General features: G+C 34.4%; 1 protein-coding gene across 7 annotated transcripts in view; it reads right to left on the bottom strand.

Annotated features, from left to right (window-relative positions):
- Window positions 1–23,673, bottom strand: part of SPAG16 (sperm associated antigen 16) — a 1,164,663-nt gene that overhangs the window by 212,319 nt on the left and 928,671 nt on the right. The window contains exon 16 of one of the 7 annotated variants that reach the window (XM_063695182.1): window positions 9,512–9,662. The exons of the other annotated variants lie outside the window; for them this stretch is intronic. Coding sequence (XP_063551252.1) covers window positions 9,649–9,662 — 14 coding nt within the window. The 3' untranslated portion in view covers window positions 9,512–9,648. Of the gene's footprint in view, window positions 1–9,511; window positions 9,663–23,673 lie in introns of those variants that run through there. 7 annotated transcript variants of the gene reach the window in all.

Raw genomic sequence — 23,673 nt, 5'->3', positions numbered from 1 at the left:
GATCATTTCAATAGATGTAAAAAAGTAGTTGATTGAATCTAGCATCCCCTTATGATCAAAACCCTCAATGACATTGGCATAGAACAGACTTACCTTCGAGTAATAAAAGCCATCTATGACAAACCCATAGCCAACATCACACTGAATGGGGAAAAGTTAAAAACATTTCCCCCAAGAACTGGAACAAGACACCACTTCTATTTAACATAGTACTGGAAGTCCTGGCTAGGCAATCAGACAAGAGAAGAGAGAAATAAAGGGCATCCAAATTGGAAGAGAGGAAGGCAAACTGTTGCTGTTTGCTAATGATATAATCGTTTACCTAGCAAACCCTAAAAACTCATCCAAAAAGTTCCTAGATCTGATCAGCGAATTCTGTAAAGTCTCAGGATACAAAATCAGTGTACACAAATCAGTAGCACTGCTGTACACCAAAAATGACCAAGCTGCGACCCAAATCAAGAACTTAATCCCTTTTACAACAGCTGCAAAACAATTCAAATACTTTGGAATACACTTAACCAAGAAGGTGAAAGATCTGTAAAAGGAAAATTACAAAACGCTACTCAAAGAAATCATAGATGACACAAACAAATAGAAACACATTCCATGTTCATGGATGGGAAGATACAATATTGTGAAAATGACCATACTGCCTAAAGCAATCTACAGATTCAATGTAATTCTCATTAAAACACCATCATCATTCTTCACAGAACTAGAATAAACAATCCTAAAATTCATATGGACCCAAAAGCAGCCCACATAGCCAAAACAATACTAAGCAAAAAGAACAAATCTAGAGGCATCACATTACCCGACTTCAAATTATACTACAAGGCAATAATTATCAAATAGCATGATACTGGTATAAAAATAGGCATGTAGACCCATGGAACAGAATAGAGAACCCAGAAATAAGCCAAATACTTATAGCCACCTGATCTTCGACAAAGCAAACAAAAACACAAATTGGGGAAAGGACACCCTGTTCAATAAATGGTGCTGGGAAAACTGACAAACACGTGGAAGAATGAAACTGGATCCTCATCTCTCACCTTATACAAAAATCAACTCAAGAAGGATCAAAGACTTAAATCTAAAACCTGAAACCATAAAACTTCTAGAAGTTAACATCAGAAAAACTCTTCTAGACATTGGCTTAGGCAAATAATTCATGACTTCAGACCACAAAAGCAAATGCAACAAAAACAAAAATAAATAAATGGAACCTAATTAAACTAAAAAGCCTCTGCACAGCAAAAGAAACAATCATCAGAATAAACAGGCAGCTGACAGAGTGGAAGAAAATATTCACAAACTACACATCTGACAAAGGGCCACTATCCAGAATCTACAAGGAACTCAACAAATCAGCAAGACAAAAACAAATAATCCCATCAAAAAGTGGACAAAGACATGAATAGAGAGTTCTCAAAAGAAGATATACAAATGGCCAACAAACATATGAAAAAATGCTCAATATCCCTAATTATCAGGGAAATGCAAATTAAAACCATAATAAGGCACCACATTACTCCTGCAAGAATGGCCATAATTAAGAATAAAAAAAAAAAGATGTTGGCATGAATATGGTAAAAATGGAACACTGCCACCAGCAGTGTTGCTGGTGGGAATGTAAACTAGTTAACCATTATGGAAAACAGTGTAGAGCCTCCTTAAAGAACTAAAAGTATAACTACCATTCGATCCAGCAATTGCACTACTCGGTATCTACCCAAAGGAAAAGAAGTCATTATATGAAAAAGATACACGGACACACATGTTTATAGCAGCACAGTTCACAATTTCAGATATGGAACCAACCTAAGTGTCTACCAACCAACAAGTTAATGAACAAATGTGGTATATTTACACCAAGAATACTACTCAACCAAAAAAAGAATGAAATAATATCTTTTTGCAGAAACTTGGATGGAGCTGGAGGCCATTATTCTAAGTGAAGTAACTAACTCAGGAATGGAAAAACCAAATTTTGTATAATCTCACTTGTAAGTGAAAGCTAAACTATGAGTATGCAAAGGCCTAAGAATGATATAATGTACTTTGAGGACTCAGTGGGTGGGGGAAGGGTAGGAGAGAGGTGAGGGATAAAAGACTACATATAGGGTCCAGGGTACACTGCTCAGGTGACGGTGCACCAAAATCTCAGAAATCATCACTAAAGAACTTATCCATGTAACCAAATACCAGCTATACCCCAAAAACTACTGAAATAAAAATAAAAATTACACAATAAAAGAGGTCAATTCTGCTATCATGTTTGAAATAAAGTGAAAACAAGTTATCTATAAGATTATACACGATTTATTTGTGGAGTCATTGATTACAAAAAGCTTGGGCCATTTTCACCCAATGGCCAGGTAAAAAGTCAATAGCAAATTGGGCCTAAATATTACCTTTTACTGATAAAAAGAGTGAGAATCGATATGATAATATTTATTTCATAATATATATATATTTTAGAAATCTGGGTCTTTAATATTCACTTTATTAATAGGTTAATTCAATGGAAAAACACATATAAAAAACACAGGTGATTATAAAGTAAACTGATGTTACCACACATAGCTATCACATACATTACAATGAAAAGTACTAAAATGTAAATAACAGAAGTAGAGCTCTGATGAAACAAAAATCTGAGAAAATACTTCTAAAAGAAGTTGTATAGAGTACCCAAAACAGTTTTATTAATAATGCCAATAATATTTTATTTGCAATGACAATGATATTTTAATTTTTCAGTAAATGTGTAGATTTGAGAATTTTCACTATGGAGATTTACCATTTAGTCCATTCATATTGTAGACTATGTCCAAAATAATGATGTTTTATTTTAATGTGAACTTTATTAATTCAGAAATTCTCTGACTTCCAAATAAAGCTAACAGCCTTTAAAAATGATATTAATGCCAAAATGGGAATATAAACTCAGTAAGCATTCTTCTTATTTATTTTGTCTGTATAAATTACATGTTGAGATTTATTCACAGATTTCAAAATGACTGAATAGTGTTTAAGATATATTGTATCAGAACTCTAAATAATATTGCAAGTCAATATCTGACCTACATTATTTTCATAACATTCATTTTTACTCAAAACTGAGTGGAATATAGTCAGGTTAATTGCCCTAACTTTCTCTAAGCAAGTTTCAAAGCTTCATATTGGCAGGTGTACCTATCTTCTGTTAACTGAATATCCCAGGGCCATTTAAGCCTTTAACTATTATTAATTATGGCTGTTAGATTTATACATTATCATAAGAAGCTGGCATCAAGTGGTCTTCCCTCCACTTAGATTTCTCATCAGTTATTCTTATAAGCACATACTCTGAAGTCATTTTTCAACCTAATATAAAGCGAGAAAATTGTAGGCTCTGTGGTTTTGATGGATTATATTGTGCTATATGATTCAGTGCATTATACTATCCTTCAGGTTTTCCCTACATTATTCTTAGCTCAGCTAAATTAGTATTCTGCTTTTGATACTTAAATGTTAAATCCAATTAAATTAAGAAATTTTCCTAGTTTGTATATGATGCATGTTTTAAAATTCAACCACAAATAATGTAACAGGCATATAGACTGGTTTCACTCTTTGTGTTTCACTCTTTCTTTTCCAATTATTTTCTTTGCAGTTTCTGAGCACCTTCTGCATTTTTCTTGGTTTGTAGTGTATATTTCAGTTGGAATTAGGAGAATATTCTGGGACTACGTGATATTTACCATTCTTCCATTCTGAATTTAGCAATGATAGTTGCCTTTATTGTGCATTCCCTGAACTATTAAACAGTCAATACGGATGGACCTGTGTCTACTATCTTAGGGTAGTTTTTCTGTTTTCCTATTTGTTAAGTGGTATCTAAGCATCATGAAGTTCTTTTGGATGCAGAAGAGATTAGGCATCAAGACAAGAAATTCTTTCATGCTTAAGTTCTGATAATCAAGATCTTAAGATGCCAAGGCTCCACAGGGAGAAAACGATAGAGAAGTTCAAAGAACAAAGGGGAAAGATTAAAATGGCATGTTGATTTCTGTCTCTCTGGCATGGTTTCTTCCTTCTGTCCTATATCTCCACCTTCCCGAGGCATACAGTACTGATGGTTATGACACTCAACACAGGATTAAGAAAACATAGTGAAAATATTTCTTTAAGGGCCTGAAATTTTCATTATTATTAAATATGGGCGATTCTGGTTCTGGTAACTTTTTACACTTGTTTTGAACATTTTTCTAAGGAAGTACTGTGATACAGTAGAAAGACCACTAGGTACTGGTGTTCCTCTGGCTCAGTCCTGGGCATTTTTACTAATATCACTCTCTCTGTGATCCTGGAAGATAGCAGTTGTTTATTTGACTTTAAATAAAATCATAATGTTGGTGACTTCAAATTCATAACTCCAGCTTGAAATTCCCCGTCAGAATCTAGACTTCCATAGCTAGTTTTTTTTACTCGAATTTCATCTGATTCTCATAGGAATCTCAGACTGGCCAAGTGTCAACATGAACTGCTGATTTCCCTCCTGATTCTGTTTTCTACTTTTGCCCAGTCCTCTTCATCTCAGTAATGACCTCAGACACTATTTAGTCACTGGATCAAGCCAGAAAGCCAAGGGGGTCAAGTCACTTGCCTTACTCACCTCTGCACTCCCATCCCTAATCCATCACCATGCCCTTTCAGCTTTATGTGCAAAGTTTGTTCTAATATATCACTTATCTCCACCTCCACCGTTTCTAGTTCAATCTTGCACTTCTATTATAGTCCCATCAGTGGTCTCCTCATTTCTAATGCTAACCCCCTGTAATTCTTTTCCTAGAGTTATTAGAGTAATCTTTGTAAAATGTGAATTGAATAATAACATTCTCTGCTTGAAATATGTCAAGTCTATATATCTCTCAAATATCTATCTATCTATCTATCTATCTATCTATCTATCTATCTATCTATCTATCATCTCTCATCTATCTGTGTATGTTGGAACTCAGTATCTTCCCCTGGTCACTCTGCCTCTCCTACATTTGATTTTTAACTCTTCCTAGAACTTGCAAAGAATTTTCCACCCTTAGGGCTTTTATACACATCATTCCTTGTGCCTGGAAGTGTTATTTGTTTTCCTGGCAGACTATTCCTTTTATTTTAGGTTTCATATTAAATAGCACTTTCTCAAGAGGCCAACCCTGTAGGTTCTGGTGGTTATTTTCTTTCATTCATGTAATTCAAAATGTATTATAATTATTTTTGTATCTACTTTTATCTGCCTATTGCATTACACTATAAGTTTTATGAGGGCCAGGATATGTTTTACTTATTCACCCCAAAATCCCCAGGGTTTAATACAATGGCTACCACATATAGATGCTGTGTAATAAATGTGTATTAACTAAAAGATATGGTTATATATTCCAGTCGTAGTAGTAAATGTGCAGAATTTTTCCCTTTACCAAATGGATTCAGAAACAGGGCTTTCTGAGTTATCAGGAAAAATCCTCCTTTCTTAAAATCTAACAATATGATAAGGATGCAAATTTTGTGATCTACTATATGCATCTGACATCCCTTTTTGCCATTTTATTAATGTTGCGACTTTGAAAGTGTCAGAAACATCCTGAGCCATTCTTCACATGTAAAATGAGAATATTTATTTGACTAGCAAACCTCTATTGTGTTATAAAGATCTAATGCAATAATGTGCACAAATATGTCTTATGCTAGTAAAACAGACACAAATTTGAAGAATTATTGCTCTGGGCTGTTAGATGTCAATTTGACAATGTGAAGTTTTACTGTGTGTACCATTCTTCTATCTCATTTTCCTGCTTCCAGTTTTCCTGTAATTTCAGATACCAAGTATACAAACTAGAATACACAAACTAGAATAGTTTGTAAAGTAAAAGTATAGTGTTTCTGAGCAAGTATGAGGAAGAGGATACAGTCTATGAGTACATATATGTGTATTAGTGCATATACTTCATGACTATTATGATCTAGGTAGACAGGTTTGCCTATAGCAGATTTTGGAGATCCAGGGCATATTTTGTCTTTAATCAAGACTGAAGTGAATTTTCACATATTGCCATCTCATGGTAACTGCTAGAAAAAGCAAAAGCCCCATGACAACTCGCCAACTATTTGAGCCTACTGGTCATATAATGCATTGCTTTAGAGTGAGTCAGTTACAGTCTTAAATAATGTCTTGCTTGTCCAAGTCATGTTTAGCATTTTCTGACTATAATAGTTGAGTATTATATAAAGAGTAATTCTCTTTAAAAATCTCTAAAGAATGCCAACCAATTTTTCTGGTGCAAAGGTGCATCGGAATGCTGCATTGCTTTAACGTTGGTAGTGTCTGAGAATTTTATCATTAAAGAAATTAAACTAAATGATCTACTTTTTTACACAGAGATGATACTTAGTGTTGAATGTTTTGTTTCGTTTTTGCAGTAGAGAGAACATTTGCACCAATATAGCCACATTTTCTCACTTGGTTTTATTCTTTGTTTTGTTTTCAAAGTAAGTGTCTGAGGTCATGAAATGGAGGACAATAACCTGTACTGAATATCAAATAGGAACCATCATTTAGTGAGTATCTCCCTTTTGTCAGCAACTTGACACACATTTTTTTTCACAATAATCCTCAGGTAGATACCCATGACAGACGTTGCAGAGATGATGAACTGGATTCAGAAAAGTTAAGTAGCTACTCAAGGTTACACAGCAAATAAATCACACAGATTTATTACTGCCAGGACCTTTTTTTTAACTGAACCATTCTGTCTAAAATCTTGGCAGACATAGCTTTGAGCTCTACCCCCTTCTCTCTCTCTCTCTCTCTCTCTCTCACACACACACACACACACACACATAAACACACACACACACATACACACACACACACACACAAAGATCTCTTTGAATTAGATGTTAATGAATTTTAGCAAAAGCTCTTAAAATTTTAATTGGATGAGTATCTTGGTGCAGCAGTTCTGATAGAGGCGACCAGAGCTCCTCCCAGTTCCCTTTCTCTGGCCAGGACAGCACCCATCCACCAGCTACTGGAAGTGTTGGCTGCTAATTGCTCATAGATGTATTTTTTAAAATTATCTTTTGATAAAATCCATTTTGCTTGGAAATGTCTGAGAAATTATGCCTCACCCTCTATACCAGTGGCCTTAACAGCCAGTAGCCGACTGATACGGGGATACAAAGCTTGGTCGCTTTGCCTCTAGATGGGACAACTCTATAGTACTGATCACGTAGCAGAGGTCCTTGTACGACCAGGCTGACCACAGACTTGAGCTAAAACTTCATTGTCACTTGGCTTCTGTCCCTTCCCTGATCTGCTTCTCTCATTCCATTTGGGTTTCTCTTAAAAGCTCTCTCTTGCATACAAATCCCTATTGCAAAATCTCAAGCTGTTCTAGGGGAACTTGATGTAAGACAGAAGCTTATTGCAGTTTCATTACTTATTTTTTACAATGCATTACAGCAAGAGAGTAATAATCATATATGGGCACAATTTTGTAAACAGAGTATTTTGCTTACCCATGGGTCTCTGTTAACCAGAAGATACAGTGTATGAAAGACACTTAAGAAAAACAAAACCATCCCAAATGCCATAAAATATTAGAACTGTCTCTTTGGAAAAGTACAAAAAAAAGGAATATACAATACTACTAAGTGCAATAAACAGAACAAACTATAGTATATGACAAAGAGAAAACAGCTTTTGAAAGAATATATTACAAAAGCATAGCTAAACACAGCTAAATAAACTCCGCAAACAAAGTATTATTTTCTCCTCGATTTTGCTCCTGAGACAGCAGAACCAATCTTTCATAGAAGAAACAAATCTCCATTTTTTTCTAAGAAATAGAAAATAAAGAGTTTCACCAGGATTGTAAAGTTACTCGGTAACAAATTTAACATTATTCATTAATTATTTCACACAGGCACTATTTTCTTAAGGCATCAGGAAAAAAAGAAACATTAAGGAAAGATGAGCAGCGAAGGAGAAAATGACTACACTGTTCTATATCAATCATTTGCGTGCCTTCCTTAATATATTCTGAACTTGTCACTAATATGAACACCATCACTGGAAAGGTAGAATGCTTCGTTTCTTGAAGCCCTCTAATTTTTGTTCAAATTGTCATAAACTTCTACCTAGAAAGGAATCATAAACTTGCATGTCTTCACAGAGTTTTCAACGTTTGTGGTAAACTCTTCAGCTTCTCTTAGAGCAATATTTATTTACTTCCTTACTAATCCATTCTTTTGTCCTAGTCCTGTTTTTTTTTTTTCCCCAAAGTAATGTCCAATGATTCATTCAGACTGCTTGAATAAGAAACCAATGGAAATGAAGCTCAGGAATTTGCATATTAAAACCATTTTAAGCAAGGATCTTCAAATTGTACATGTTCCCTTGGGATCATAAATAAATTCTTATAAGTACATGGACACATAACTATATGGAAATCGTTTTCTAGAACCTCAAATTCTATGTGAACTCTTTTTTAAGATTGGTTCACAGCATCCTGGTTTTTCCTTTTTTTTTTTTTCTTTTTTTTTTTTTCAAGACAGAGTCTCACTCTGTTGCCCAGGCTAGAGTGCAATGGCATGATCTTGGATCACTGCAACCTTCGCCTCCCAAGTTCAATCAATTCTCCTCTCTCAGCCTCCCACCTAGCTGTGATTAGGGGCATGTACTATCACACCTGGCTAATTTTTTGTATTTTTAGTGGAGATGGGGTTTCCCTACATTGGTCAAGCTGGTCTGGAACTCCTGACCTCAAGTAATCTGCCCACCTTGGTCTCCCAAAGTGCTGGGATTACAGGAGTGAGCCACCATGCCTGGCCCTGGTTTTTCCTTTCTAACTTCTGTTTTCATCATCACACTTTTCCTACCTTACTAAAGAGGAGCAAATTACTGCTCAAGGTATAACATTAGTTGGTATACCAACCAAGGGGCAATTTGAAAATGCATAGCTCCCACTGGAAGAGTCTAGCAAGGGGACCAAAGAGAGTTCTGATAAGCATTATTAAAAGTGGCTGTGCCTTTTTTCTCACTAAATCAAAAATATCTCAGTGAAGGACCCCTGCTTCTGCTAGGCGGTCTCTTTCCTATCTGTCCATCTATTGATTGATCATTCTCCTGTTCTACAATTCTGTCATTCTGTGATTCTATCTAGAATTTCAGAAGAAGAATGGATAATTGAGGTAGGTTTTTCTGACCCATAGTAAGCCTGATTTGACAGACTGGTTTGATAATGAGGACCGACTTTTTACCATTTACTATAAATTGAATAATCTAAACCTGTCGCTACAAGCTTTTGACAAATATGTATTTATAGCACTTTTCTATCTTAGCTCAGGCTGCTGTAACAAAATACCATATGCCAATTAGCTGATAAACAGCAACAGTTTATTTCTCACAGTTCTGGAGGCTGGAAGTCCAAGAACAGGGTGCTATCATGAGATCTGGTGAGGGCGCCTTCCTGGTTTGCAGAAGCCCACCTTCTTTCTGTGTCCTCTCAAGGTGAAGAGGGAGCTCCAGGCTCTTTCACTTCTTATAAGGACATTGATGCCATCATGGGGCCCCCACTCTCATAATGGCATCTAAACCTAAGGCCGCACATCTGAAAACCATCACATTTAGGGGTAGGACATCAACATATGAATTTGAGGCAGACATAAAGATTTGATCTGTGATGATATATCATATACAACAGGCTGGAGATAATAGTCTTTGTAGTCATTTAAATTTATAAAAATAATTTGAGCTATCAATTGTATACAAGGGTATATAATAGTCTTTGTAGCCATTTAAATTTATAAAAATAATTTGAGCTATCAATTTTATATGAGGGTATATATTCATTTTCAAAATTTGGGGGCATACATGAAGAAGAAAATTGAAGTGCACTGCTCAAAAATTTTCAAATTATTTCTCCTATATAAATTCCAAAGCAAACAACACAATCTGGCAAGTAGGGAGGAGAGGAAGCTTGTAAAGGTCCCACTCATATTCCCTTTTAATCTTAGTCAACTACCTTTCACTCCAAGAGTAATGCCAGGAGGAGGGGAGAGATTACCAGTATTGAGGCACACACAGACGAAAGACGTGGAGCATATTCTAATAACATTGTAGCATGACTGTGTAGCGAGTGACAGGTGTGTGGCTACATATGTCTATATGCATGCATCAAGGTAAAAAGAGAAAAAGGAAAGAGATAAGACAGAGCTTGATAGTGCAAAACAGGAAAGTGGAAGATAATTTCAGAGTAGGATGTTCATTCTGGAGACTGGTTCACTCAATTAAAATTTTTATTCATTCCATTTTTTTCCAACTGTATGATTCCAATTTCGGAAAATTTCAGGTGGCATTTACTAGTTGTTAAAGGGGATTGTTGATAATTTTGATGATGCAAAATATAATCTATAGGAGCTCAGTTTTTGGTAAAGAAGCACATATATCTGCTTGAATTACATAAATTAATTTACAAATAAAGGACTTAACTATATAATTAAGTTGATTTTTTAAAAGCACCTCTTAAAAACTTTTCTCTTCCCTAGAGTATTTTCAATAGTTCTATCAAAATAACATGGAGAAAAATGCAAAAAACAGGTGTTTATGCATTCAATACAAAAAAAATCATGTTTAGCATTTGCTACTTTGGTGATAGCCTCCTAGGATCACATTTCACTGCAGTCTTGAAAAATTCTCCCAATTCAAGCCCTTATTTTAAAATATGCAAAATGCACAGGTACATAGAGATTTGTCCAGAGAAAAGAAGACTGTTTACCTGACTGGCATTTAAAATGGTTATCAAAAACTTCTCAACATTACTTGCAGCAGAAAAATCATGAATGTCCTGGCAGAGACAATGATAACCCTAGCTGACATGAAAAATAAGATGCATTCAGTGTTTAATAGCTTTGGTGATTTTTTTTTTAATGTGAACTGCATGTTTCCTAAAATTCCCCTTTAGTCTTCTGTTCTCAAAAGCCAGCTCTCTCATTATTATTCCACATTAGTTCCATTTGCTAGTTTGATGACTAAAGGCCTGGTGGCCAGATGCAAATTCTGCTTTCTGATGTTAATTTAACATCAGATGTTGTGAGTCTGTCATTCGCCAAAAGCTTACAGGAGTCTCACAATCATTTTGAGAAGTACTGCACAAATCTATGCAATACAACGTACTTATACAAATGGATTTGTTAGTTCTGAAAGTGAACATTCACCCAACTAAAAGGTAAAAAGACCACGATTCCTGTGTAAAGAGTTGAGGTCTTTCCTGGACAAGAGATGTTGCTATATATAAAATGTTACCTGTTTCTTCCTAAATCACACCCAGACTGACACACCTTGCTATAAATGAAGCACAGAAAGGGATGCAGGACACCACACTTGAATCAGTAAGTGATTATCATCAAATTAGTTGATGACTCTGCTATGAGTAAAGGATGAGTTAAAAAATAGATGTGTTGCTTAAGAAGTGTGGAAGTAATTGCAGTAACAGAGATTTTCAAATTTGAAAAATAGCAGTTCAGTGTAATATCAAAAGAATTCCTAAAATTAGTATTCAGAACCATAGCAGGTAAATATAAGGATAGGAAGAGACTTAGAAGTAAAGCTATCTCACCTCTGAAGACTGAGCAATTGCATTTGCAAAGAGTTTGCATTTTTATGGATATGAAGAAATACTCTATGTGGATTAGGTACCAAAGAATGTTTGGTTTTGAAATACAGAGAAATAGATCCAGATATTTAGTTTAATAAGTCCCTTTTGTTTTAAACTATGGAATTTCAATTATTTTAATTTATGGTTTGAAGAATCAGATCTAAATGTAATTTTCAGACACTGCACTATGATTGTGCATAAACAAAGATTAAGTGCAGGTGACACATACTTTGCAATACAGTGCTTGGCAAATGGTACTTGCTTTATAAATGTGTGTAATGTATATACAACATCTTTGAGAGACTGTATGCAATAAGACAAAATTTCCCCTTAGATCCTCATTACACTTTCAAATATGCTTAATGGCCTAACTAGTCCTTTATTGGCAATGCCTTTTGAATTTCCTTTGTAGACTTTCATTCTAGCCTTGGCAAATGAATCTCACATGGTCAAGTGAGAGATTGAGCTACATGAGATGTGGGTATCCAGGGAGAAGTGGATATGCAAAGAAAGGGATGATATGGGCAGAGGAGGGGCAGACACTCTGACCTATCTAGCCCAGTTTCTCATAACTTGGGCTTCTTATGGTTCTGGATGGAACTGCTGCAATAAACCCTCAGCATTTAAAGTCATATGTTCTCAAGGTCCATCCAATACAAAAATCGCTTAAATAGTAGTGCATTTTGATATTAAAGGAGAAGAGGTATGGCTAGAGAGAATAGCTCAAAGTACTACTTTGTCCGAAAGTTTGGAGCCTATTTCATTTTGTTTACATTTTTTTTTCTTCCTCATTTCATCCTTTCCTCTGACCAGAAAAAAAAAAAAGGTTAAGCGATATGGAGTTATAAGAGTAACCTGAAAAACTGGACAGCTTAGATAGCCAAGATTTGGTTAGCCGGATTTGTCTTAACCTGAGGTTTGTTATGGCAGACATTATTGTTTACATGACTAATTCCCAGACTTTTTCTTCCTTGCTGTCTTCTGCTCCAGTGGATGAAAGAGCCTGTTTCTCAGCTTCCGTTCAAGCTAGGGGAGATGATATTGTTTATATGGGCCAGTGAGATGTTAGTTTAATTGCTAATAAAATCTAGAAAAACTCTTGCTTTCTGATAAAAGGGACAATTCTTTTTGAATGAATTAATGGGTAGATGAATGAGTACTTAGATTTAATAATCATAGCTAAGGAAAACATTTGTTTGCCAATATTTTACTTTCCCTTTTTGAATTGATTTACATCAACTTGCCCATATAAAATATTGCTAGGTAACACATAGCATAGTACCTCTCACCTATGAAGCACCTAGATAAAAGTGAAAGAATAATTGAGAAGTATTTGAAACAAGAGATTACTATGGATTAAAACAGGAATATACCGGAACTTTGTGTGTGTGTGTGTGCGGGGATATATATTGGTGTATGTACTTACACTTAATGTATAACTATTTTTGCAAATCAGAGTATGCCCATATAGTGTCCTACCATAGTGGTTCCTCAAGTGTAAACTTTGAAAGCTTCTATTTATCCCTCCTGTTGAAACTACTTGCAGCCAGGTGCAGTGGCTCATGCCTGTAATCCCAGCACTTTGGGAGGCCAAGGTGGGTGGATCACCTAAGGTAAGGATTTCAAGACCAGCCTGGCCAACATGGCAAAACCCTGTCTCTACTAAAACAAAATACAGAAATTAGCCTCGCATGGTGGCACAGGACTGTAGTCCCAGCTACTTGGGAGGCTGAGGTGGGACAATTGCTTGAACACAGGAGGCAGAAGTTGCAGTGAGCTGAGATCGTGCCATTGCACTGCAGCCTGGGTGACAGAGTGAGACTCCATTTCAAAAAAAAAAAAAAAAAAACCAAAAAACCAAAAAAACAACTACTTGCACATTGCATGTTTCTGTATTGAGCTCTTTTTTATCCCATAGGAGAGGAATTTTGACAATTTGTAGCGTACTTAGTCAGGTTAGTATTCATTACCTCCATCTATTCCTTCTCTTTGGAGTGACATGTATGCTCCAAAACACTTACGTCATGTTATTTCAGTGGAAGGAGGGGGAAGCTGTATGGTTCTCAGCCATAGTTATTCATCCAGATTCTAAAGATTCATCTGTAACTCTTCTAATTCTCTGGACGTACAATTTTTCCTACATTTTACTAAATAATTTCACCACCATCACTCCTCATTCTTCTCAAGCCCCAATGACTTTCATCTTCCCCTCTCCCCTGCCCCTGCCCATGGAGTCTTTATTTGCTTAGAAGAAGGAAAAACTCAGAGTAATTAGATTCTCATAAATCTTTCCTTCATACACCTGGACCATGCATTTTAACTTCAGAGGTGAAAATCTTATGCTTTATACTCCAGCTTTGCTGTGAGCTATCAGGACTCCTCCTGTGGCAGTGGGGAGCTTATTCAACACAGTTCTGTGGTGGAAGACAATGTGGTAGGGTGAAGGTGTCAGGGAATTCTTTCATACTTGACATTATAATTCCACAGTTTATCCAGTAATGCTTGTTGAAAGAATCATTTAATTTTCAGCTCATATTCTTTGTTATCAATTCAACTTTTATTTTTTGAACATTATTTTATTTTATGCCTGGTACAGTGCTGGGTATTTATGAACAGAGTGCTGTAGAAGACAAACAAGGACTCTGCCCTAACAGAACTTACATTATAGTGGGGGAGATAGGTTGCTAACAGTTAAAGGAATAGAAAAACAAGATGAGTATGGATTGTGAAACATGATATAAAGGAAACAAACAGGATGAAAGGCTAAAAGGGCATATCTTGTTGGGTGTGTATTGTGGGGCTGCTTTGGATATAGTGGTCAGGTCCCTCTGCTCTCTGGTCTCCACATGACCATACATCTGTTCCATTTAGCCTTTGCCCCTTTGTCACGGACTACACAGGCACACTTGGACAGGTCTCCAATAATTCTGTCTCTGTTTGGCCTGCAAGTTTTGCTTGCTCTGTGACACCTTCTCACATCACTCCAGTTTATGTACAGTTGTCCATTTTTTGAAATTTAAAAAATGCATTTATGTAACTGTTTAATGTTTAAAAAAATACCTCTTTGTAATTTCTCTAGTTTTCTTGATGTGCACTTTATCTCATCATCATTCTGTAGACTATTTTTCTTTTATCACATAGGAATTCTTTCAGGGACATTTAAAACAGGTATATCTATTTATGCGAATATATTTTGTTCTGTTTCTTCTTTTGGTCCAAATTAGTATTCTCATTTCCAAACACAAACTGCTTCTACCCAGTAACTAAGAAATAAGCTTCTGTACAATAACCGTAAATTATCAGGTGCATATTATGTGGTAGGAATTGTGTTCACTGATTTACATAAAATGTCTCATTTTATGCGTATAATAACCTTATGAGATAGGTAGACCCAAGCTCAGAAAGGTTATTTTCTTGAATTGTCTATGTTAGATTACAGTGGAGTGTGCTTAGAAAGCAGTGAGCCTCTAGAATGAAAACTTTTCAAAGCATTTTTCAGCCTCTGCAAATAAGCCTATTTTTTCCATGCAAGCAAATTACCTTTGTCAATAAGCTATGCATGTTAATTATGAATGTTAATAAGGACAACTGATTATTGAGATTAATAATCAATGTAATCCTAAAAGGCCCAGCTGCTATATTTTTATATCCATAGAATATTCTAAATGCAAAAGCAAAAAAAAATTTTTAAAGACAAAATTTTCATTTCTATTTTGTCGTTAAACTACTTAAATTTTAGTGAAGACTTTATTTTGAAATTAAAATTTATTGGGCAGAAGACTATTTCCCTAAAATTTAAATGGCTAAAAAGCAAAAATTGGAAAGCTTTAAGTTTTCAGCGATAAAAGTGATTTGTTGAATTATATGGCAATAATTATACTTATAAATCCTACTATGAGATCAGTCAGCCATGTGCTGCCCTTTAAAAGAAACCAAAACTGCTGACAGATGTCTGCGAGCTATCAGGCAATAAGATTTTTATCAAATTATGACCTTTTGTTTTTGGCCCTGAAACTGGTTGCAGATTCCCCCTTAAGTAATGCACAGGTAATATTCAAGCAATAGTTAGCCTCATAACGTACCACAGTTCTCCCTGAGAATGTTGTGGGGTGACAAAAGAAATGTTTTTTTTTTTTTTGCTGTCATTTAAAGCAAAACAAATCAGTGTAAACATTAATATTTTATGAGTGAGCCTAGCTAACCCAATTACATTAAAAGTAAACTAGTAAAAATTAGCAATTATAGAGACACTATAGTTGGGATGAGTGGCTGTTAGTATTATTAATAAAGCTTGAAAAGCTTTCAACTAACTTTACATTTATATGACACAAATAATCCTTGGTGAGTTTTAATATCCAATAATTATAATAAAATTTTATTTAAATGGTATACCAAGAATTATGCATTTTATCATCAAAATGACAAACAAAAGAAACAAGAAATGCAGAGAGATGTTTACCACATGTCAGTGAAGAACAAAAATATCAGACTATAAGCATATTTATTTCATATGATATGTGGTTGGCAAACTGGCTCTGGTTTGCCAACTCTTTGTTAATGGTCCATGATAAGTATATAAATTGAAAATAAACATTTAGAATGTGTACTATAAATACATGTATAGTAAAGACCACAGTTAGAATAGCATGGACCTAAATGGTATTGAGATAATGAGTCAAGATTTATGTCAAAACCCCCAAATGTTTTAAGATATGTACTTATCCTGTATGGAGCTTAAATTTGCCTCATCCACTTGTGATTGCTTCTTTATAATCTCAGATGGGGTAATCTATACACGGAGGCTTCGGTGAAGCCTTTCATTGGTCTTCATAAAAGCACATTTGAGGAAAAGACAAGCAGGCTCTCACTGCAAGTTTGGACTACACAGATGACGAAAATATTATCAGCCAGGACAGGTTTCTAAGCTGAGCTAAAATGAGAGAGGATAGGGCTGACCTACCTCCAGCACCCTTGTCCCTGCTTCCCCTTCATCATGGTTTGCCATGTAACAAAGTTCAAGCCAATTAGGTATAAACAAAAGTCTGCTACGGTTTTTCCGGAAGAGCTTCTGCTTTCTTTATTGAAGAAAAATAAGCCACTTCACTCCTTTTCCTGACTTGAACAAGCTGAGAGCTGTAGTAGCCACATTTTAGCTGAGAGTAAAAGGGCCGAGAGACTTGCAGAGGTGTACACCCTGATGTCATTGAGCCTTCACACCAACAATAGTAGCTCTTGTCTCCAGAATCCTTGTTATCTAAGAAAAATAGGCCCTATTTTTGAAGCTTCTCTTCACCAGTAATTCTCCTCTTTGTCCCTGAGTGAACGTCTATCTATAATAGGGCATAGTAATCTCAAGAAGTAAATTTAGGCATGATATGGGGACAGAAATGGATCTGCTTCAGGTTAAGTCTGAGTTCAGATAACCACAAATAGAAAAATATGTAGTAGATGTATGGATTTTCAAAGTGAGGGAAGCAGGCAGTAATTCAAATAGGGATGGTACATTTAGGTATACAAAGGAATATTTTTAAAAGAGGAAGAATAATGCAACTGGAGATTATCACTAATTTACTATATTAGGAAAATAACCAATGATTAGAGTCATTGATTCCTCTAACAAGTATTTGTGTATTTACTATATGCCAGGCACTTCATTGCTATGACCTCTTCTAGAGTTCCTTACAATTGGGATATAAGAAGCACATAATTGATGGCCACAGCAATAAAATAAAATTTAAAGTGTATGTCGTATTATTTTTTTCAAAATTTTTCTGAAGTTTGGAAAAAATCTGAGCAATGTGATCTGATATTTATGTACAATAAAGTGACATGATTCTGGCACCTTGTAAGGAGATCGTTTCTTACAATTGCTAAAATACAGAGCAAGTATAAAAACCACAGAATCTACTGGAGCAATTATTTTGGTCTTTATCCCAATTTATAACATTAATATTTATATATCTTGTATATCTCTAGCTTCCTGGCTTACTCATCAGGTAACAGCCATGAAAGGATTAAAGGTAAACAAAGAAACAAAAAGCAACTAACTTTGACTTAAAGATTTGCAGTCCTTTTCATCCCTATTATAAAATACATTTACCTAAGGTACATGTCTATAATCTTGTAGCATTTATATTGGACAGAAGAAACAATTGTGAGACTGGCTTGTTACTTTTTAATCTTAGTTGTGTAACACACATATTAGTCCATCTGTTCATTACTCACATCAATTTTAGACTATATACTTTGAAAAGGCATAGACAGTATTTAAGAATATCCAGTGTACTACTAGAGACATTGGTATATTTAGTTTTAAAATCAAGAAAACTGATTACCCAGAGTCTCAAACTTATAAGAATAATAAAATAAACAAACAGATAACAACAGAGCTTGTTATCTGGTATGGAATATTTCTAGGATCTTTGATTTTATTACTTTCCCTTCTTTTGTTATATATATATACATATACAATATATATGTATATACATTTAAATCTCCAGCAAAAGGTAGAAAGAAGAAAGATATAAACTGTCAGTTCATTTTATTCCATGATCAAGTAGAAAACATTTAAAAGATTAAAGACCATGAAGCTTTTTAGATGACATAGGGCTTTAAATCACTGTTGCATTTTCTGTTCTCAATGAGTTTGTACGTGTATGAAGAGTATGTGTGTGCTGGTGGTGGCTGAATTTAACAGCATGCAGTTGTGATGCTTAGAGGCCATCTAGAAATGCACTTTAAGTCACTGTGATGCAAGAGGCATGGTAGATAGAGAGCCTTTCAACCACAACTTTGACTAGGTCAAATCGTCTTTTTCCTATTGTTTACATTTTAATGTAAAAATTAAACACATCTACTTGACTACTGGGTACTTGCTGGGCTAAAATATACAATTTTACATCTTACGGAAGTGACAATGGCAGAGAATTGCAAGACTCTTTGCTTTATGGAATTTAAACTTAGATGTGTAAAGAATGCAGTAAGAGTGGAGGAAGGAAAGAAGAAAAAGGATTTAGAGAGAGACGGCCTCTAGCAAAGCTTGCACCCTGGATAGAGAATATCTGTGAGTGGAGCAGATTTTACATGTGCCCTCATTATGTTTCTTCATGGTGTTCATATATAGGATTGGTGGCCAGCAGAGGCAGGCAGTGAGAAAAAGGACTGCTTATAAGATAGGAAGCTACATCTAAAGCTCCCCTGGGATGCCTTGGGATGCCTTGAAAATCCCATCATACTTTCTGTCATGTCAAGTTAGAGGCCTCTATTTTGTACCATTCCTTTAGCCAAGAAGTATGACTTCCCTTTTCTCTGTTCATTACATCATGTTCAGTTCTTATTTCTGTCTGTTAGTACTAGGCAGAGAGGGACACAAATTGAAAATATAAAAATCACATTTCTCATGTTAGATATTCCTTTGTTACATCTACTCACATTTATTGCTTCTCTTTCTTCTCAGATGTTCTCTGTTAAGCTATGTTCTGACTATTGCTAATTTAATGCCTTTCAAGCAATATTTATGTCATTTTTATAAAATTATTTCTAAATTTATTTGGAAAACAAACTATGCTAAGTAAAATTACCCAGAAGTCTTGTTTACTTTTGGATGGTACATAATAACTGTATCTTTAATAAAACTGAAAACTAAACCAATCGGGGGCAACTTTAACTGAGAGACGACAGAAGTTTGTAATAAAATCCACTCAAGGCCCAAAATGATCCCAGATTGGTTTGGCATGAGTTTAAACTAGGTAAAGGTTAAAGGTCACGTTGCATCTAGCCCAATGTGAGAACTTTCAGATTCAATATGAGTTGTTAATTATTCTGAAAATATTCTTTAGGTATAAGAAAAATCTAATCCTGGAACCACTATCAGAGCCCATACTGCAAAGAAATAATTTACAATTTGTGCTTAATTATAAAAATATGTGTCTAGGTAGCTTAACTCCAAGTATACATCCTTTTTCTTACTTTGGTGATTATTCTGTATCAGTGCAGTGCATATTGCTTTCCTGAATGCTACCTTGTTTTTATGGCACTAACTTGTCATTTAAAGGAAGGATGAATACTGACTACAAAGAAAAAGTTTGTTGGTAATTAAATAAGATGGAAATTATTGTCTATTTATAGCTTATTGAATTTATTTTGGAAATACTTGGATACTAAATACTATTCTAATGATTATAGCAGGACTATATATCTGAGTTATTTTGATGATCAACTGTCCTTTTGCACTGAAATACCACAGCCATTAGTTGTTAACTCATAGATCACTGTGGCAACATATGAACAAAGAGGGCTAGAACAAAAAATTTCCACTCTGCTCTGGACAATTTCCCTAAATACCATGAAATATGCAGAAATGTCAGGCTTGCCACATTCTTCCCTCAACATATGTATAAAACACATAAACTCAAGCACACACCACTGGGTAAGTTCCCAATTTCCCTCTGAATTACTCCCCAGTTGCAGGAAATATAGGTATTATAATTTCTGGTGGTTTTAAAATATACATTGTCATATTTAGTAAAACAGTAGTTTGTCATGAAATGGGAAGGAGGGATGAAAGATGCAGAATATTATTTATCTGTGTAATTTTGCATATACCCATACTATTTATCTAAGAGGTTTTATATAAAATTGACAGTCTTTTCCTGAATAATTGCTAACCAGAATGGCTTAGTAATAGCTGAACTATTCTAACACCATTTACATGTTTTTCCAAAAAATAATATTAAATATAAGCTGTTAAATTCTAAGCACATAAAACCATTTATTTTCCACTCATAATGTTCAGTATGATTTGAAATTAAATTTAAATGTAAATGTAATTGACAAATACCAGTTGGCTTACTGTTGCAAATAAACCTAGACTCCCAAATACATGTAAATATTTTTGGATAGTTATTGTCCACAAGAAAGCCTCCTGTAGCCGTACATTTATCTAAGCACATTTATATCTATTCTATTGAGAGCACTGTCTATCAGATTCATTTTATTTCACCTCTTAAGTTATCTAGTGCCACATTTGCTGATTCTCTAATAAGCAACCCAGTTTAGAAAACAGAAAGAAATGAAGACAGGAGAGACCATTTTGTAGAGAAAAGTGTTTTTGACGTCATGGAGCAGTTCTTTGTGGAAGAGGGAATGCTCATCTGAGAAAAGAGGTGGCTGCAAACAGATGGTCTTTGCTAAGTTAAACCGACAGGACTACAGGTAACTGGTTTCTTCTATAAAAGAAGCATTATATATGCTGGGGTTTCAGCACCACAGTGCCTAATTATTCCTGACATATTGCCCATTTCATATGCTTACAATATTATGGCCAAACAGAAAAAAAAAATTATACCAACTGATAGCATAAAACTCAATGGAAACAATGCAGGCTATAAAAAAATTGACCAGAGAATTGGATCTTTTAGATCACAGGTCCAGCTTTTCTAATTTGGCAAATGGTGAAAAACAAATACTATTGCAACAAATTCCTACACGCTAGATGATTTTGTTTTGGTTTTATACACTTAAATTTTGTGTTACTAAATATTTCTAAAAGTAGGGAAGTGATTAGAGTTTGGCAATATTTTCATTATTCAGGTTTCGTAGTTTTATAGTGATTGTAGATTGCAGAGTGGGTCACCTTAGTTTGCAAAAGAAATGTTCATACGTCAAAAGAAAATTGTATAAGCTTTCTACTAAATGACGGTAACAACTGGGCTTTTATTTACACGTTATATATAATAAACTATATATTATTTGCATGCATACTATATATAATAAACACTTCTAGGAAGACTTTCAGAAGGATACATTTTCAAAATATGTTTCTTTCTGATGAAGATCATCAAAATGTTTTTGTAAGGAAATTCAGCTTTGAATACTGGGTAATAGACATTAGAAATATTACTTTAATATTTTTCAAAACACTGGGTGTGCTACAAAACAAACTTAGTTGTATGTGCACGTGTGCTCTATTTATGATATTTGTTATCAACATATTTTCCTGCATGTGAATCAGCCTCATTACTCTATAGACATTCAAAAGCAATATAGACTTAAAGATCATCTTGAAAATCACTTTTTGATTCACTCTATTCACTCAAGAAATTTCTTGTTTTTATTTCTTGTTAGCAAGTTCTAGCTTTGGGATAAAACACCCACATCCAGATGTTTCTTCAGCACAAGCGTGCTGAACCAGTACCATAGTATTTTTTGTTCAACCACCTGTTTATTAGCATCTGTTTCTAATTTTATATATGCAGCTTTCCACATTGATTACCCTCACTTTCATTATTTCACAAACTACATAATATAGCAACCATTAAACTCCTACATTCCAATTTCCTAGATTGGTTTATTATAAAAATATAGCACAGTGTTTGCAAAACTCTGATATCTCCTGTCTAAAGAAAGATAATTCAGTCAAATAAGAACCTTTTATTCTCAAAATACCCTAGTTAGGTATATTTAGATTTAATGACATTTTAAAAATAAGCTAATTTGGGTTAATAAAAATAAGTACCTATATTTCCTCTCAGTTTCTTCTGTGTAAATGTATTTGAAAATATATATAAACACTTAAATATATCTACTTGAGTATATATGTACAAATAAAGTATGAATATATATATATATATACATATATATACACACTTTGTGAAGTTAGATATAACAATTTTGGCCATATATATATATATATATATATTCTGCTTTTTTAACTTAAAATTTACCTTGAACATTTCTCCATAATTAAGACATATAAAATATTTACTTATAGGAACAAACTTATGGTTTTTATTAATTATTATAAAACTTCATTGTTTGTTAGGTTAATTTGATACTAGCAGAGGTACTATAAATACTCAGCAAACTACAGTGCTAAGTACTAAGCCATACTGTAACACATCAATGTACAACGGAAAGCAAATATAACTTCCATAAGGAGCATTTTTGTTTCACAAAAAACCTACCTTCTGTCATAATTCTTACAAAGATGACAAAAGAATTTATTTCGCCTAAAAAATAGAGTTGGCAGAAAAAGTGAGGGAGTGATATTAGAAAAAGTACTATTTGAATAGAATATTAAAGAATGAATCAAGAGTTTGCCAGGCAGAAGCAGGAAAGTCACGGCAAAGATGTAAAATCCTGAGAATGCCTGGAATACTAGAGAAATTGCTGGTAGAACCATAGGTCCCATTAAGAATTTTAAAAATGGAACTGTCACCATTAAGTCAATCTTTTTAAAGACAATTCATCTAAAGGGTTAGATTTTGAAGCTATTTTGCAAGCAAAATAGATACATTTGGTAATGGCCCATATGTTAAGAAAAAGAAGTTAAGGAAAATTCAGCGACTTTGAGCTTAGGCAATGGTATGAATGATGCTCCTTTCTGCAGGAAATAGGGTCTAGGTGTCTAATAGGACAATAATTTCATATCCATTGGCAAGAAAAATGGTTTTAGTTTTCATATAAATATCATAAGCTCACATACTGAGAATCGTGTTTAAGAGATTTATTCCAAACATAATTCTTGAAATAATCTTAATTTTTAAATAATTCTATATTTATCAGCACTCCAGAAGTGAGGGTTTTTCCCCAATTATAACTGAATATAGATATACCACAAATAGAATTTTTTTAAAAAAAAGCTTAGCATAAAATTCTGGCTCCGGAGATACGTTAATAAAGTCTAGAAAAGCCAGTGTAATTTTAAAAAATTGATAGCACATATTTTTTGCCAAAGAACTATTTTTAGATACATATATAAAACACACACACACACATTCAATAAATTCCACTAGGGACTCTTAAGGGCGCTAGTGGAATTTGTTCTAGAGTGAGCATACATGGAAAATTTTAGAAGAAATTGACCATCACTGTACTTCTATTGTTATATGAAATACTTGAATAAAGACTCAGGGGAAGATTGTCTTACCGAGCTCCCAAGGGAAAATAATATACAACTATACAT

The sequence above is a fragment of the Gorilla gorilla genome, chromosome 11 (assembly GCF_029281585.2).
Source record: "Gorilla gorilla gorilla isolate KB3781 chromosome 11, NHGRI_mGorGor1-v2.1_pri, whole genome shotgun sequence".
NCBI classification, from domain to species: Eukaryota; Metazoa; Chordata; class Mammalia; order Primates; family Hominidae; genus Gorilla; species Gorilla gorilla.
The sequence above is the reverse complement of the archived record's forward strand: the minus strand, read 5'-3'. Positions and strand labels throughout refer to the sequence as shown.